Source organism: Molothrus aeneus, chromosome 1, assembly GCF_037042795.1.
Source record: "Molothrus aeneus isolate 106 chromosome 1, BPBGC_Maene_1.0, whole genome shotgun sequence".
NCBI classification, from domain to species: domain Eukaryota; kingdom Metazoa; phylum Chordata; class Aves; order Passeriformes; family Icteridae; genus Molothrus; species Molothrus aeneus.
Window position 1 is genome coordinate 91,319,147 of NC_089646.1, and position 18,243 is coordinate 91,337,389.

At 37.6% G+C, this 18,243-nt stretch overlaps 1 protein-coding gene across 2 annotated transcripts in view; it reads left to right on the plus strand.

The window, feature by feature from the left end:
- The window catches only part of GABBR2 (gamma-aminobutyric acid type B receptor subunit 2), a 457,582-nt gene that overhangs the window by 410,464 nt on the left and 28,875 nt on the right, over positions 1 to 18,243 (plus strand). For both annotated transcript variants that reach the window (XM_066560586.1, XM_066560578.1), the window contains one exon: positions 8,035 to 8,145. In XM_066560586.1, the coding sequence (XP_066416683.1) occupies positions 8,035 to 8,145 (111 nt within the window). The remainder of the gene's footprint in view (positions 1 to 8,034; positions 8,146 to 18,243) is intronic.

The following is an 18,243-nucleotide window of genomic DNA, read 5'->3' on the forward strand; positions in this document are numbered from 1 at the left end:
AAGAAGGTTTTCAATTTTGAAAGGTCAAAACAAAATCAAGTCTTTAGAAGTAATCAAAACATTTCTGTTGACCTGACTTTTATTGATTTATTCATCCACTCATTTTTTGCATGAAAATTGTATGTAAAAATGTTATATCTGAGAGATTACTGGTGTTGCAAGGTGGGAGAAAAAAATCAAAATCTTCAAAATTTTTATCAAAGACTAACGTTTTCATGTACTTCTGTACATTAAGATGCACCTTATGTTTGACTATCAAAAAGAAACTGGGAGTTGATTGAAGAGAAAGCAGCTTTTGTGTTGGGGAAGTTGAATTACCTAATTTTAGAAGGATTCATGGAAAAGAATTAGATGTTTCTGCTTGAATCATCATGATGAAATTATGGAATATACTTACTAAAGTAGTCTTAGATTTTAAAAATTAAAGATGTTTGAAAACAAAGGAAGTACCTCCCCTTACTACAGCAGTTCCTCAATTATGTCTTAGTGCAGTCATAAAAATAGCGGCAAAATCCTCCAATAGGTTGATGGACCATCATCTTATTGTTTTGGAAAATATAAAAAAAAAAACTAGTGAGGAAATTAAAATCATCCCTAATGTTGATAATTAATCTCTTTTTGTTTGCTACAGCCCAGAAAATATTAATTTATCAGTGCCTGCATAAGGTGGCAGTGGTCTCTGCTGGTATTTGCCTCTGAAAATGTCATACAACCCTATTTTATGCTTCCCTCTTCTCCCACACATGATATATATGTTTTTAAATCCTCTTAGGGAATGGATTTTTCACTTTCAAAATTAAGTCAATGTCCATTTGTTGTTGTTGTCGTGATTATAATGCAAATAAGCATAATAGTAAATATTTTTAGAATCCACAAATCAAGGGAATTATAGCACTAAACAGAAAATATAAGACAATTGTAGAGGTGAGATTGCTGTCCTCCTTGACCCAAATATCTGGGCACAATAGAGGATATGATTTTTCTTACAGGAAGAAGCAACTGATGATAGATTCTGTTGGTTGTTGGGTGCAAGCCAGGCTTGTTTACAGGAAAAGTGTTAAATCCAGTTTCTCTGAGTGCCACATAATGGGCAGTAAGTCATATCCTTGCTTACAACTCAAAGCCTACCCACTAGGAAATTAATTAAAAAAACAGTATCTAACTTGGTTCCAGCTGGGGCCACCCAAACAGTTTGTCCCTGGCTGTCCTCTGTGGTTTCACTCCACTGTTCTCCTTTCTGCCTTTGCTGTCATTCCCAAGAATGCTGTCTGTTTCCATTACCATAAGCAAGGAGGCACTGAATTGCTCCAGCCACCAAAAGGAGTGCCTGGCATGGCCTTCAGCATAGCAGGAAATCTAGCTAGGAAAGGAATTAAAAACTAGAAGGAACTGCAAGTCTGGGTTGTGAGCCACAATTCTGGGCAGCTTCACCGGAAAGGAGGGGACAATATTCATCTTGTGAAGCTGATACCAGGAACTGCACTTTTCTGGAAGAATCTGTACAGTGCAAGAGGGTCTGGGTAGTAGCAGAGTTCCTCATTCCCCTGACCTACTTCTCTTGTGTGTCTTGGCCCCTTGCCCTCCCCTCAAAGGAAACCACACGTTCTGCTGCCGAGTGCTTTATTAAGTCTTTGGAACACTTGTCCCTCTGTCTCCATGCACATACACAGAAAAATTTCATTACCCAGTCACTAGATATGCAACTGGGGCAACATTCTCTGAGGAAATAATATGATGTAAAATTTCTACTGAAGCGATGGCTGAGTGCAGAGTGGGAAGACTTAGTCACAGTTGTTTGAAACTCTCCATGATTCAATAGAATTTTGCCTTTTCCCTTTTATTTCCTAGTCTTTGGTTGTTTGCAAGCATCACAGAGGTTCCTTGACTCAGTCTAAACTATTATTTTGCATTTTATGTTAATGCAAATAAATGAAACTGCTTGGATTAGGAGATGATATTAATAAAAATAGCAAGAAATCTCTGGGAACCTTTTGCCTCTCATTTAAAAAAAAATGAACCACCACAACAGGGAAATAAAACTCATTAAGTAAAGTGATGTTATAAATAATGCTGATGGCGGATTTTCTCTGCAAATAAATGTATGGACAAATTCATGATACAAGAGTTTATAAATAGCTCTTCTGGCATTTTATCATCTTTAAATTTACAGTATGTATGCTGAGTGATTTATGGAATTATTTGTACAAGAGGCAGATGGGGACCTTAAAAGAAGTTTTCTTTTAAATATATTGCAGGATGATATCACTATGTCTGTATTATCAAACCTTGGTTTTTTGGGATAATAGGAATTACAGTGGTTATCTCTAATACATTTGGGGGAGGAGAGGAGGTTTCCTGTCTTTCTTCAATCCCATTCACTTGGAAATTTAGGACTGGATTCTGTATATGTAACAAGCTGAGGGATGTAAAATAGCAACATCAATTTCCTTGAAGCCCCCAAACATATCAGTACACTTTCCTTGGCTTACATGGTCAATTTTTATTCGTTAGAAAACCAAATTGAGAAAAGGACTGGATAAAAAAAGGAGATATTCATGTTGGTATTCCAGCAGGTGTCATTTTGTTGTGTCATGATTTCAAGCTAACCATTACTGAATTACTATCTCATACTAAAATACCACTTGAAATGAAGATTTCTAGGAGTTTCAGTATAAACATATATATTGTTATATCAAATTGTGGGAATAGTTTAATTTTTGAAGTATTTGTGAAATTAGACAATGTCTGAAGTCCAGTCCATTGACTCAGGTGGGGTGGTGAACTGGATTTCAGTATAACAAGAAAATGAATGAAGCAAAAAATACCCTTTAATCCCACTGGATAACCTAAAGAAATCCTTTAGTTCATGTCAAAGAGGCAAGGGGTGTGTATTCAGATCTGTGTAAGAAAGCTTGTGTCCTGAAACACTGCATACCTCATCTTTCAATCATTAGAATGTTACAGAAATGTCCAAACTTTTCAATTAACATTGGAGGGAAATTAAATTGGTCGCTGAACTGCAAGAATTCAGTAATAGTTTTGTGCTTTGCTGAGATACTCTGTGACATAAGATGGGATCCATAATGTAACCCAAACCTAAGCTCAGGTATCAACAAAGACAAACAAGGTTGCCTATTATTCTAGGTTGCCTACCAAATTTTTAATTGGAAGGCATTCCAAATGAGCTACCCTAGCTTAGTATTGTCATTCCTATTTTGCATTAATGGAAAGTATGACTGCACAAAGTAAAAAATACATGAAACAAAAGGGATCCATTTCCTGGAAAATCTCTTCTTCATATCACTGTTCACATCAGCTGTTTTGCTCTAAAAATACCTACAAATTATTAAGTAATCAAAAAGTTGACAGTGTCTGATCCTTCTCTTTTCATCAGTAATTAAGAGCCTGGCTCTCAATTTCACACTGTGTGCTCAAACTGTTTGAATCCTTTTATGAAGCACCTTTACAGAATTCAGCGTTTAAACCAACTATAATTATCCTTGGGAGGAAAGAAAAAAAAATTGAATTTAAGAAGTAAGAATGATCTTCTAATTTAGCAAAGTCTGAGTTTTAAGACAATCACATGTGAGCTCCATATGACTGCTAAATGTGCCAAATTAAAGATGCCAGAGATATCTAATTCATACTGCAAACTCACTGTAGTACAGTCATTATGCCAGTTCAGTTGAAGCCATTTAAAGGGAAGATAAAACAGAGTGGGATGGTATATAAAGGCCATTTTAACAGTGTGACAGAAGAGTATGATCCTGCATTTTCCTATGCTGTGGGAAACACACAGTTTCTTTTGATCATAGTAAACAGAAGCTGCAGCTATTTACCTTATGTTTCATACCCATCTCTGGAAAAGGGACTGAGGTCTAATGTTGGACCTTTCTCACTGGTGAAAGTGCAGCTCCAGAAGTGGCCCAGAGCCACAGTGGGCTCTGCTGCAATGTCCTGAGCCAGCTGCTGAGACTGACCCCGCTGAGCTCTGTCACAGCAGCACCACAGCTCTGCAAACAGAATCCTCTGCTCTACTGGCCAAGGGACCTGGTGAGGAGATTGTGTAGAAAAACTGGCAAGGACTTTTGGATATTGTGTGCTAGCCCAGTCTGTTCTTCACAGATATTTGCTGGATAAAATGCTCCAGGGAGCACAGACTCTTCCTCCTTTTAAAACCTTTGTGAAGCTACAGAAAAGGAATAGCAATAAAGACAAAATAAGTCAAAGGTAAATTAGTCACCATACAAATCTCTGCCTTTTCCAGAGAGATTCTGGCTAGTGTAATAACCACAAAGAAATTGCACTTATAGATTTAAAAATTAAAAAAAAAAATAAATCTGATTTCCCTGATGGCCCCTGATAGTTTTAAGCTTTACTTCTCACTCTGCCAGTTCCCACCTAGGATATCACTCATCTGCTATGACAAGGACCTGCCAGCCCTCCCAGAAGACTGAAGAGCAAAGAAAATGAAAAAGGCAACGGAACTACAGAATTGACTAATAATAGCTTGAACACTCACACACACAGGGGATATCAGCATTCTGTGGGTAATCTGTTTACTGGTTTGGGTTGCTTTCTGGACCTGGCAGATCTCATGTAAAACAAGCATTTTACTGGTGATGATACAGAACTCTTGCATGAAGTGAACAGATTAAACTATTTTTGTTCAACTGCTGAAAGCACTCCAGAAATTGATGTTAATGTCAGAAACCTTATTAGGTTTCAGAAGAGGTAGGAAAGCTTCAGCCTAATCACAAGATAGGAGGTCTTCAGGCTTTTGAGAATGACATCTGAAGGGCATTGAGATTGTTTTCTATAAAAGGAAAGGGCAAATTTCCAGTACATATATAATCACTGGTAGCATTTATGTTGTCATCCTCTCTAAAGCAATAACAAAGTGCACAAATGGTGGATGATTAGAGAGGTCAGTCAAGTGCCCCATTCAGCTGTAATTGTAGAGTTTTCAAAAATTCTTTTGACATCAGAAAATATCATACTTTTTTTAACCCTGCTTTTTGCTATGATTAGTTAATTCATGCAAAATCAGTGAAGAAACAGAATGGCAAATTAAAAACAGTAGAACACAAATGTCATTTTGCAGTAGTGGTAAGTAATCAGCAAAATCCGTTCACTTTAAAATTGCTGCTACCAGCCAACATTTAACCGCACATGCACAGGACCTCAGCAAATATTTGTTTAAAAATTTTACCACCTTGCAGATCTCAAAAGTCTTTTGAAAGAAGTGCTACCCTATATACACTTTTGCTGCAATCAATATTCTCTCTTTCCCTGGTCTACCTAGAGCACTTCACAGGATTTTCCTATCTCACAAAGAAAACCTGAACACACTGTTTTACTTAATTAACATCGATTTTGAACTATCATGCCTCATAAAATCTGACAATCTTCCTACTAAGGAAATGATGCTTACTGTCTAATAGTATTTGAAAATAAATTATATTTTCCACTTCATCATTTTTGTACCTGGATCTTAAAAGAGAAGTTTTGAGTAATAAATGGATATACACTTTCCAGTTTTGAATTACATTTTAATTAGAGAATATAGAAATTGTGTAAAAATATATAAACATATAATCTGCCACAAACCAAATAGGAGTTCTCATTTCATTAATATTTCCCAAAACAGGGAATTATTCCAATTACTTATAGTTACTGAAAAGTGGAGGAATCCTTCAGTCCAGGTGTGATAAGAGTTTTCAATCCAGGAACAAGGAAAACAAACCACATGACATCATCCATCACACCTGGTGAAAGTCCTCATTATTTATACACATTCTTGCTTCAGAAAGGTGGGAAACTGAAATAGAAGAAATACCTGGCAGGGAGGATGTGGAACTGGGAAAGCAAAGTCCTCTGCTGACTCGCCAGTGTGAAGGAAAAAAAAAAGGAAAACATTCTGATGATGAAAACCTTAAATTTTATGTCACTTCTGTAATTCCAGACCATAAGAGATGGAGCTTTTGGCAGGTTAGAAAAATTTCTCTGTAGTACAGTCCTGCTGACACATCAGTAACACATTCAGAGCTCAGTGTGAATGATTTGTCCTGTGAAGTTTATTACATAATAGAAAAAAATGATGTTAAACGTATTCGGTTGTAACTTTGACATGAAAATGTGCTTTCAGTGCACCTAAATTTTAGCACTGGGCTTTTGTCATTGATCAGGGAGAATGAGGTAGTTCAACTGATCCCCAGACAAACATTTGTAGCTTCTTAAATGTTGTGATGACACTTAATGTTCGCAGTCATTTCAGTTCTTCAGCTAATGGCTGTTTGCCTGCCATCAACAACCATTAGGATGGAGTCATAAGCTCTTTGGGAGACTTAATATTGCTGCATTGTTTTTTATCTTATTTTATTTTAGGACACCTTTTTTTTCCAAGAGCTTTATTTTCCCATTTAGGGTTTCTACAGAAGTTCAGGGTAGGAAAAGGTTTTAAATGTTAATGTCTTGCCTACTAGAGGCTTTGCAAAGAAAATTGTGAATAGTTTCACTGTGCAGTGCATCATAGCACAAGGTTGTTTGGGTTTTCTCACTGTTTTTACAGTGCATGACGTCAGGGGAAGTGCCTCACATACAAAAACACCAGTGGAAGAAAGTGAACTGAAGATTTTTGCTATGACCACTGAAATACATAGCAGAAGTCCTACCTCATCAGAGGAAGCAAAAATAACCTTTAGGAAATTATTCAGATCTCCCCAAAGTTCTTCCACGTACAATTCTACTTTTCAGTTAGTGAAAACTTTATTCTTCCTGCTATAATAGTCATTAAACTTCTGCATGAGACATTTTACATGTGTTATTCATAAAACAGGAAAATTGAAAAGCCTACTGGGACAACCAGGTAGAGAAAGCTCCATCTGGGTTGATCTTAGTTTGGGTGAAGCTCAAATCCATTCTTTGGAAGTAAAAAAATAGCTTTCAGTATTTAAGGATTTTCTGTGAACACAGTGGATTGTAGGTACATGCATCTCTCAACAGGAGTGCTCTGCAGTATGTAACTAAAACAAGTTCTCTTAGAATCACATACAAGATGCTTGTGTTCTTTAACAATGTACACCATTAACAAGCAGTCCAGCAGTTTGACCAGACCTCAATATCTATTCTAATGGCATACAGCATAGTGGCTAGTAACCCTTTTCTCTGCGTGCCAGCTGTTCTTTCCCCTGTGCATTAAAAAAACAAAGTGAGTAGGTCAAGGGGTGGTTCTTGCAGATTTCTCTGAGCCTTTGTTATTGCTTCTCCTTCATACAAACACTTCTGATAGTCTCCAAGTCCTCTTGATTCTGCAATATTATACAATCTCCTTTTCAAAATAAATGGAAAACTGCAAAGCTTCATCTTCATTTTTCAATATTTCATTTTGCACGGGCAATCACTGGCTCTAAAACAGATGTTTCATTGGGGGTTTTTAGTTTGTTTTGTTGTGGGGATTTTTTTGTTGTTTTGGGTTTGGTTTTTTTGGTTTGGGGTTTTTTGTGGGTTTTTTTTTATGATTTATGATCTCTCCGAAGCTACTGCTACAGTTCAGATAGTCTTTGATTAGCTCATGGTTATCAATGAAAAACCACCTGAAACACAGCAATGTTTCAAATGTTTATCAGCCATTGCCAGTGACACAAGAGCTGCAGGTGAAGGAAAGAGAAATTTGAATAAATTATTTTTCATGCCTGTTCTTTCAAGCTGTTTGCCTTATAGAAAAAGTAGATGTCCTAAAGCTGATAAATATGAATGACACTGTTAAATATAGAGTGACTTCAGATATTTTCTTTCAGGTTTGCAGTAGATGTGACCTCACCAGGTAGTAGCTATCTAGCAACTGTTTCCTCAGATCCTTGCTTTTCACTGTACTTCTCTGCAGGTTCATGGGTCTGCTGTCACCACAAGTTACTCTTAAATTGTCCACTCTGTGTCCTACACATCCTCAATCTCCTGAAATAGAGCTAAGTACCACTGAGGTGTGAAGCAAAGGAAATCTGAGTCCAAACATTTCACCCTTTGTTTTTGCAGCCGGACCCTGCGGGCAGAGATATCTCCATCCGACCAATCCTGGAGCACTGCGAAAACACCCACATGACCATTTGGCTTGGGATTGTCTATGCCTACAAAGGGCTGCTGATGGTAAGCACAGCTTCTTCTGCACATCACTTCAAGCTGCTATTTGCTGATAGGCATGAACTGAATTATATTTGGTTTCCTGATGGCTGGGATTGAGTAAAAAGTGCTTTGAGTACAACTTCTACAATCAGTTCTGTTCTAGTGTTCATTAGACAGTAATATGTGGATATATGCATGTGTAAAATAAATAAGACATCAGTAGCATTTGAGCAGAATATTATGGATATACCACAAACTTAGAAATTCAGTACTGAAAAGATGGGTCTATAAATGAGACAACTTTGTAAATAAAGAAGTCAAATCATCCAAATTCCTGAAGGTTCTCCAAAAGGTAGAACTTGGTTGTTTGAGATGTTTGCTTCTTAGTTGCTAATGGATTTGAGGAATAGTCATGAGATGGAAGATTAATCTGGGGCCTGAATCAAAATAAACCTTTTGTCACTGAGGCCCATCTCCATAAAAAATTTTAGTAACTAAAACAGACTTCAGGAACCAGGGACCCTGAGGCTTGCTAGTTAAAAAAATAAAAAAATTAAAAAAAAAAAAAAATTAAAAAAAAAAAAGAAAAAAGAGGAAAAAAGAGAAATTGTATAGGTGATTAAAAGCTCCTGAGCCTGAAGGTTTTGAAAACATCTGATATGGACAGCACTGACCAGTGGAACACCTTCCTAGAGTTGAGCCCCATCTGGATCCTAAGCCTGACAGACATTAGTCCACACTGCCTGAAGGGGTCAATCTGCTCTGTGCATTTGGAACATGCTGTTTCATTAGGACACTGGGGAAGGATTGGATCAGCTGCTTCCACTTGGCATGGTTGGTGCTGCTGCCCAGAGGGGGCTGCTGGTGCCTGGTTCCCTCTCCCTTGTGAATGACTGCTCTGATGAGCCCTGCTGCTTTTCATGCTGCTTTTTTCAGGCTGAAAAGTCTTTAAATATCCAATATGAGGTTCAGCAGGGAGGGATGAGAAGTTTTGTTTCTGTAAATTCTAAACAGTTGCTTTGTGGTCAGACCACTCTTCAAGCAAGGAGGCACCAGCACCGTGTCTCCAGGTGAGAGCTCTGATCCTCGAGCTGCTAGTCAAAAGGAAGCTTTCTCAGCTTCCTTTAAAGAAAAAGAAATTTTAAAAAAAGGCAGCTTTAGGTGTAGGTGCCTCCTTTTCAGAGAATGCCCAAGTAGGAAATAAAGAACTAGGACATATGTAATCTCTCAAGAAGGATCAGGAATTAGGAGAGATACCACACCTCAGCATGTCTTACTGGTTGGTCAGCTCGGGGCGGCCATGGATGTAGCACAGCATCAAGGAATATACATTTTCTGGCAACTTTCTTTGAGCTTTCAAGTTTGAGTAGTGTTAGTAGAATCAGTCAAACTGCTTGGGTTCTTACTAGTCCTTTGCCCTAGATTGTTTTGTCAGCACATATGTTAGACTGTTTTCTACAAGATATGTGACTCTCTTTAAGTCTGCAAGTGTCACTTGCAAACTTATTTTGCAAATGCCGTTACATTATTAGACAATAATATGTGCATATATGTGCATACATGCATACATAAAATGCTCAATTCACTATCAAATTTCTTGGCTTGTGGTATATCTATAATATTCAGCTTAAGCACTGCTAATATCTCATTTATTTTACATATGCCATTACTCAATAATTTCAGACACTGTTTCATAACCACCAGTGAAATACACACTTTTTATTACTCCAGTGGCCTCTTAACACACAAATTGCTACATATTAAAATGGAAGATACTCATCTGAATCATTTAAATAATTGCTATGAAGAGTGAATGAGTGATATGAGGACAACAGAATTGATGCATTTTATCTCATCACTAAAGACATTCTGTACACCACATACTTTGCCTTCAGAACAAAAAAAACAGAACCTCTCCTGTTACTGTTTATGAAGGTTTAGCTAATACAAAATTCTGTGATTTTTAATAATAAAACACATATCTAATTTAACATGCTATATACTAAAGAGCTAGTATTGCTAATTACAGCACAATGTTAAGGTGAAATTGCTTTACTTAGGCCAAAATTATTTACTATGACCTCTTGCCTCAAAATGGTAATATGAAAAATGGGGTTAACCTAAAAAAGTTCCTTTCTTTTTTGTCTTGAAGTAAAAGCAATACTGTCCATTCAGATGTCTTAAATGCACTGATGCAGTGAATGAATCACGCAGGGTAAGGCAGAGCACAGAAGGGCAGGAAAGGGCAGGGAAGGCAAGGAATGGCAAAATAAGGGAAGGCATTACTTAACAGGATACACTGGATCCCTCTTCATTAAAGTTAGCAAACTCTAAAAGTCAGATTCACAATTCTTCAATTGCCTCTGAAGGGATGTGACGAAATGCTTACTCTGCATGAAGGCTTCTCACTTATTAGATTTAGATTCCTCAGGTGACTAGAGAATAACAGGGAAATTACCATCCGAAATTTTGCCTTTACCATTTTATTAATTTTTTTAATAACCAGTGTATTAGTCTTCTCCAGCTCCTCCACATCTAGAGGATTCACTGTTTTCTCCCATCTCAAGCTCAGCTCCAAAAAGGCTGCATACAAGTTCAAAGTCTGTCTATGTGTACGTGTTGACCATCACAGAACTACAGAATCAATTAGGCTGAAAATGCTTCTGAGATCAAGTCCAACCTGCACCTGAACACCAGCATGTCAGTTGCAGTATTTTGATTTTTGATGAGGCAGACATAGTTGAAAAGCACTTTTCTTTCGTATATGCCAAAGGATGATAGAAAACACACCACCTTAAACTTGCTGGTGGTGCATTATTAGGGAGTGCACTAACATCTTTCTGAGGGGTATGAGTTACTTGTCTCATCTCAGCCACAACAATGCTGGACTGGGCTCCTAGAATGCTTTGCTTATTAATCACACACACATTAGTCTTGTCTACTGTTTAATTCCTCTCTTCCTGATAAAGCTTGGTGTTAACATTAGACTCAAGGTGTACATATGTTGGAAGTTTCATTGTGTCCCTGACATCTTATTACAGGTACCTGTTATTCAGCTACTGAGAAAGAGGCTTTTGTGGCAAAACTATATTTTAAGCTTGACTGTTGCTCTCTGTATGAAATCCTATTTTCTCCCTGGGTTAATTGAGGGGGTTTTAAGCTGTAACTAATAATAGTGGCCACTTCTCAGACACTGTTTTGTCCTCAGCTAACCTTGCCAAGAATGAAAAATATCAGTATTTCATGACTGAGATAGGAAAAAAATAATGCATATTCATCATGGGACTTGATAAATGTCACTAAGAATAAGAAATTTATTTTCTTCTTACTATTCATATTCCGACATTTCACTATAGTTGACATACTGCTCAACACAACTCTGTAATTGATTTAGAAGCCAAAGAAAATATTAATTCAACTAAAATAGATCCTTGGGATAATGTTCAATCTTAATTTAAAGTCTGAAAGAACCCTCTGTTTCTTAAGGCTTTCTAATTGCGAAGCTGAATTTGTCTTACTTCCAAGCCTTGAATTTTGGTGGGTCTTGCATATATGTCATCCCTCTTACTGTAAAATTACCTGATGTCTTTATTTCTAGGCAAATTTCCTTGCATTCAGCCAAATGTGAATAATTTCTGATTCACAGAAATCAGTTTCTGTGATTTCTCTAAAAGTCTTTCTGTGAGTTGTCTAACATCCTTACCCTCTGCTTCCTCTGCATCATTTTCAGCCATGTTATTATCTCCTTCAAGTCAATGTACATATCTGGGACAGCTTAAGTTGGAATTTTTTTTAAAACTATCTTCTTTTTTTTAATAGCTTCTCATTATTAGTAATATGTTGAGATCCATCACACAGATTTCAATTTAAATTTTTTGTATTGATTTTATAGCATTCTGTATTTAAATAATGATACTGTGCAGTATTAAGACAAACACTACTGGGAAATCCATATACCCTGCATGAATGTAATTACCTTTATTCAGTCTTGCAAACTCATTTAAAAAAAAATAATAGCAATTTGAATTATATTGGTATCCATTTTTTTTTTTTCCCACTTATTGGCTGAGTTCATGTGTCAGCCATTTCATTAATTTGCTTAGGATAGAAATTATGGCAATAGCTCTGTAATCACTGGGGGTGTTCCACTTTGTCTTTTCCCATATGGCCTCTTTGTATCTTAAGTGGAGCTTTGCCAGAATTCCAATAAATATCAACAATTACGCCCAGCAGTCCAGACAACTTCTAAATCAATTCCTAAAACTACTGCATGTAAGTTACGGGATCTCTGTGATTACAACACCTTGTCTTGACAGAGTTTTCAAGAGCTCTCTCTTACTGCTGGAATAAGCTGCACTTCACTGTTTTGGCAAGATGTGAATGGACTCTTTCATCTCTATGTAAATATAGGACAAAACCCCTTGTTAAGCATATCTTATCATGCATCATTGCTATTGAATCTGTCATCTCCCAAGGAATGAATCGTTATTGCGATTCATTTTTCTCCACTTCTCCATTTTTATAAATCCTTATGAATTCTGTTAATGCTGTCAGCCATTCATTTGCTACTATACATTTAACTTACCTTTCCACTATCTCTATTTTAGATCTTTGATTCACAATCATTATTATGAATTTCCTCTTTTTAACTTTTGTTACATTCTGCCCAGTCTTTGGCCAATTTTATTCCTTGTTTGTTTTACATTCCACAACAACCAAAACAATTTTTAAGGTAAGAATAGCTTTTTTACGCATGTGCAGCTTTGGACATATCCTTTACAGCACATACACAAACATCTTTCCATTGCTCTTTGCAAATATACCTGCTGGTACCCCTTCTCCTCTCCAAAGGCTTCCTTTGCTTTGTTGGCTAATACATAAACAGTACTTTTCCATTTTTTTCATGCACTTGGAAGTAGATTTTCAAAAAAAGGAATTAGGTACCATGGTTTAGAGCTTGGGTTCCAGTCAGTGCCCTGCAGCCCAGTCTTCAGTCGGCACTTGGTGTTCTTGCCTCAGCAGGCAGGAGGAGAAGCAGATGCTGGTTCTGTGACAGGAACCAGTTCACAAATATCCAGCAGAAAATTCAGTCACTGACAGCACTTAGGTACCTGCAGGTGCTACTGAGGGATGGTCTGGCTGTCTTTGCTGGATACTGGATGTAGCTTCTCACTGCTGCTCCAGGTGCTTAAGCCCTCTGTGTGTGTCGAGCCCAGGAGCTGGGTATGAACAGTACAGCTGTGGTGTGCAACACATGCTCCTCCTTTTATTATTTTATTCTTATTTTATATTTACTCAATGAAAGCTGGATGTAAAGAATAATTTTTTGTCACTAAGGAAAGGGAAGCAGTGGAGCAGCTCACCCAGACATTTTGATCAGCCTTTGTCCTTAAAAAGTTCCAGAACCAGACTGAATAAAAGTATGAACAACCTGAAGTGAACTCACATCTGAGCCTGCTTTTTGAGCATGAGGTTCCACTAGATTATTTCCTCAAGTCCCTCCCAGTTATCTTATCAGATTATATCAACCATATTATTAATTAATTTCTTTATAAAATTAATACATTCTATGTGTAGAAAAACTGAATAGTTTTCAGTTTATGTTAAAATTCCCCATTGTTTTCTGATAGTACCTCTGATTTTTAACACATATATTTGCATTCTTTTTAATTCTATTCATGATCAAAAAGAAAACTCAGAAGAAGGACCTACCTCCTTATCAATTAACTTGCATGATTCCAACTCATATATATGGTGGGACCCATCTATCCCATCTTACAATAATTAGAGAGGAAGACAGTCAAGCTTTGTGGTGGGGGAAAGTAGTTTATAGTGGTACCAGATATTTATTATTTTTTCAATAAAACATGGACAGTATTTTAGCATCCAAAGCCACATTTCCATATGGTTTTGTTGGATAATTTTTTTCCTAATATGACCATAAAGAAATATATTCAAATATATTTTTGAAATGTTGCAGATAGTGCAGTATTCCCTTACATGTCTCTTGGCATCAGTTTTTGTATAGCAGAAATAGATTTAAACTGTAGCACACACTGGCTTTTAGCAGAGGTGCTTCACCTCTTTACAGACCTGTAATTGTGGTAATCTTATGCCAGAGACAGTAGAAAGCTATTCCAAATGGATATTTGCTAATAACCAGTTATGTATTTGTTTCAATTGGGTTCTATAATTGTTTCATGACTAAGCAGAATTTTCATGCAAAAAGTCAAATATACTCTGAATGAAAAGAGGGGAAAATATTTTATTGACATGTTGATTTGGGAGAGTGGAGTACAAAGTGAAATCTGGATGCCTGTTAGTGTTCATAGCTTTGTGCAGATGTTTTTCTGTCTTGCACTAGGAATAAAGGGTTTTGCCAAGACCTTTAAGAAGAAAGTCCTTCAGCTGAGTGGCTGAATATGCATATCTTGCAATTAAAATCAATATTTAGCTCTTGTCCTAATGCTCAATAGAAATATTAAGCTTCCATTTAGTAATGTCTATCCAGAGCAACCCTGTGAAAGTTAACTAAATACACAGCTGACTCATGGCAGACCAGGGGAGTGAGCAATGGTTTAACATCAGATTGTACTGACAGTGAAGATAAGAGACCTAAAAGGGAATAGTTTGCCTTTCAGTTTTCTAACCCTACTTATTGTACAGGTAATTAAAAAATTTTAAAAAAAGTCATTTTTCTATGCATCTTCCTGGAAGCTGCTCAGTATTTTGTACTGCACAATTCTGCGGTGAAAACATGAAAACCAAAATTACTTTTTTTTTAATTGAAAAATATCTGCAGCCATTTCACTGAAATAAAAATGTGCCTGTGTCTGTGATGATTTGGATTTAATGAATTAACCCAAATAGAGAAACACACAAGCCAAGCTTCACAGTTACTTCAGGCTGAAGTGTCTTCATGGGTCAGAGTCCAGAACTGCCTTGGTTTAAGGGGGCCAGGGGGGGAAATCTCACAGTAATCTAGCTAGAAGAAACAAAACCAAAACAAACAAAAGTCTCCAGATGTAAAATCTTTGGAGAAAAGGCTTGCTTTTATTCTTTTATGTGGCACACAGCAGGGCTACGATCCACAAGTCCAGTATATAATCTTTCCAATACCATATCCCCTAGTTATTGGCAAGCATGACTTCTGACAAGACTGGAGATCTTTCCTCTGGTATTTCTCTGCTCTTGTCAGATATCTTTTGTGTCATTTTCTCTATCTTTCTTTCCTAATACTGTTCATAACCTAAGCTGGCATGACTTTATAATGAAACATTTAAAAAATAGTTTAAGGGCAGTGCAGGGAAATGGAGGTGAATAAATAATTTCTTTCCTGTCTTGTGACAGTCTGTGCAATCCAATAGCAAATTAGGCACTTGGTTGCATTGATATACATTGTGGATCCAAGCAATTGTTACTGTGTTTAGCAGTAATTCTCATGAACAAGATTTAAAATTAACTAGCTGGTAGAATTCTAAAATACAGTTTTAAGTGTCTTCCAATTGTCTTCTTCTTTTATTATATTTTCAGGTATCAAAATTTGGTCAGTACAACATTTCTTAAAATTAAAGTTTGCCGGTTGAATCTAAGCACAAGTATAATATTCTCCATACTCCTGTTACACCTCTACCATTTTAACACAGATTTCTTTTATTCTGTCTTTAATCACAGTGATGATACAATCCTGTTGTCTTCAGATACTGTTTTCTCCAAATTTATACAGTGGTTTTCTCATTATAGACTTTCTCACTGTAGCCTTTTTAGGTGCACTGACAACCCAGCCTAAACCTACCATACCAGCAGCTGCAAAGGCAATACTCTAAATCAGTGTTAAATGGAAGCTGCCTACCCTCAAACAAAAGATGAAACAAACCAATCCTGCCTGTACAGCTGCCCATGTCTTCTGAGAAAATCCAAACCAATATTTTACGGCACTTTCTATATCAAGAAGATGTGTGTATTAGACCACCAAAATTGTAGAAGGCTTTAAGTTCATGAATAACAGTGTAGGCGGCCCTTCCTATCTGCATTCTCAGTGGCATTGGTTGAGAACCAAAAAGGACTAAAATTAGGCCATTAGGCTTGACAGTAGGCTGAGGTGTCCTTAAATTTTAGGTGACAGCTTTCTCTTGGGGCACGTGTACCCCTGAGTTATTCAAACTCCTTCAGAGATGCGTGGGGTCCGTCAGAAGCCTCAGGATGGGAATTGTAACTGGTGTAAAGCAGTGACTGGGGACAGATGTGTCCTACACCTCTCTGAATCCAGCACTGGAGCACTGCTAGGAGCTGCCTGCCTCCATCCCAATGTGTATTTATGCACGCCTTCCCTAAAGACTGTTTAATCAAAATTCTCAGCAGAGATCAGAACTAACATCCCACGCAAGTGCCCAATTAATTAAGACAGTCACTCTCTCATTACATAAAATCCAGCAGCTCTGAAAGAAGTTTGAGAGCTCCCTCTGAAGCCAGACTCTGCTCTGGGGTTAGGGAGCACATCTCAGGCAAAATTTGGAATTGTGCTGTGTTCTCCAAACATGAAGCTACACAATGGTCATCACCAACATCATTGTCTCAAATGAAGATGGCTGTTGATGTATTTTGCCAGCAGACAGTCTTGAGAAGCCTTTACCAGCTTGAGCCCTCTAGGAGCAATAGGAGGAGAGACAGCTGCATTGCAAATCCCATCAGGCAGCCTAAAAATATCAAATAGTCCTTCAATTCCAAAGCAGCCTCAAGAATTAGGTCCCCCCCAGACATAATTTGAAATGTAATTTTATTGTCTGGGAAGATGAATGTTTAAAGTTTAGGTACCAGGAGTAAAGAGGAGCTGAACTAGGTACTATGAGTCTGTGTCTTTAACTGTAGCTCCCAAGTCTCATATTCAAAAGTTGTCAAGGGATCACAGAAATCTGGACCTTTCACTAGCAATGTCTGCATCCCATTCCTCAGCCAAGCCATTTTGCAGGATTTTACCAAGGGATTTACAGGATTTCTGCAGTCATAAAACTGAATCTTTCATGTGTGCATATTGTCTGAGCCTCGGGAAGGGGTAAAATAGGAAGGGCAGGTGGAGAAAAAGCAAAGCATGAAGTTCCCTCAGGAAGGCTGTATCTCAGAGGAGAAATCTACAGCCCCACAGAGCCCTGCAGGCATCTGTACCCAGCAAACAAAGAGCACCTCTGCAACCACCACTGCCCTGGCAGCAGGATGCAGAAAACTCTCAGCTTTTAACCATGTTTGAGTCTCAAAGATGAGTTGTGACTTCTAGAAAAGGAGATCTCTCTTCCTGAGGCAAGCATTTTACCCGATATGCTAATAAAAATTAAAAGCAATGCTCCCAGATTTATAATGCCTCATTCTGAGGAAACACACTTGCTTCAAGAGCCTCTCCATTCCTTTAGTAATCATATAAATAAATATATATCTTCCTTTCATCCAAAAGATATTTAACCATTTTCCATGCTGTTGTCAATTATAAATGAGAATGGGCTAAATTGTAACCCCCCACAACGATCTTTTTTCCATTATAATTGATCTTTTAGATCATTTTATAACCACCTCAGCTATAAATTCGTCCCCATTATTTGTAATAAGTGCTGGCCTCATGTAAGGATGTTGGCTGTCTTCCCAGAATAATCCTTTTGGAATGGAATCTGTTCATAGTGGGGGAAGTGGAGGAGAGGGAGGGATGACCTACAACCTTAAAAATCTTATTAATAATTAACCATAGTATGAGAAGATAGAAATGTTCTTCATAGTTCATCAGGGTCTCATCCCTTTAAAAATGTGATGTAGAAATACAGACAAGGATTCCTTCTACCCTTCAAAACAGCTCAGCCCAGACCAGCCTATTTGTCAGTTCAGGGCTGGCAAAATGTAAATTTGCAGCAGAACTGAGTACTGCAGCACCAAGAGTGCCGGGAGTGGAGAACAGGCAACCCCTGATGAGGTGACGTTTGGGGGAACAGGTTTGTGCCCTGACAAAAGGTACCACCACTGTATGATCCCCCATGCACCCAGGTGAATACAGTGACAATGTCCTTCCTCAGAGCCTGAAAAGGAGTCTGTACACTCCTGCTCTGCCTGTGCACAGTGCCAGACCCAACAGCAAAGGAGTGC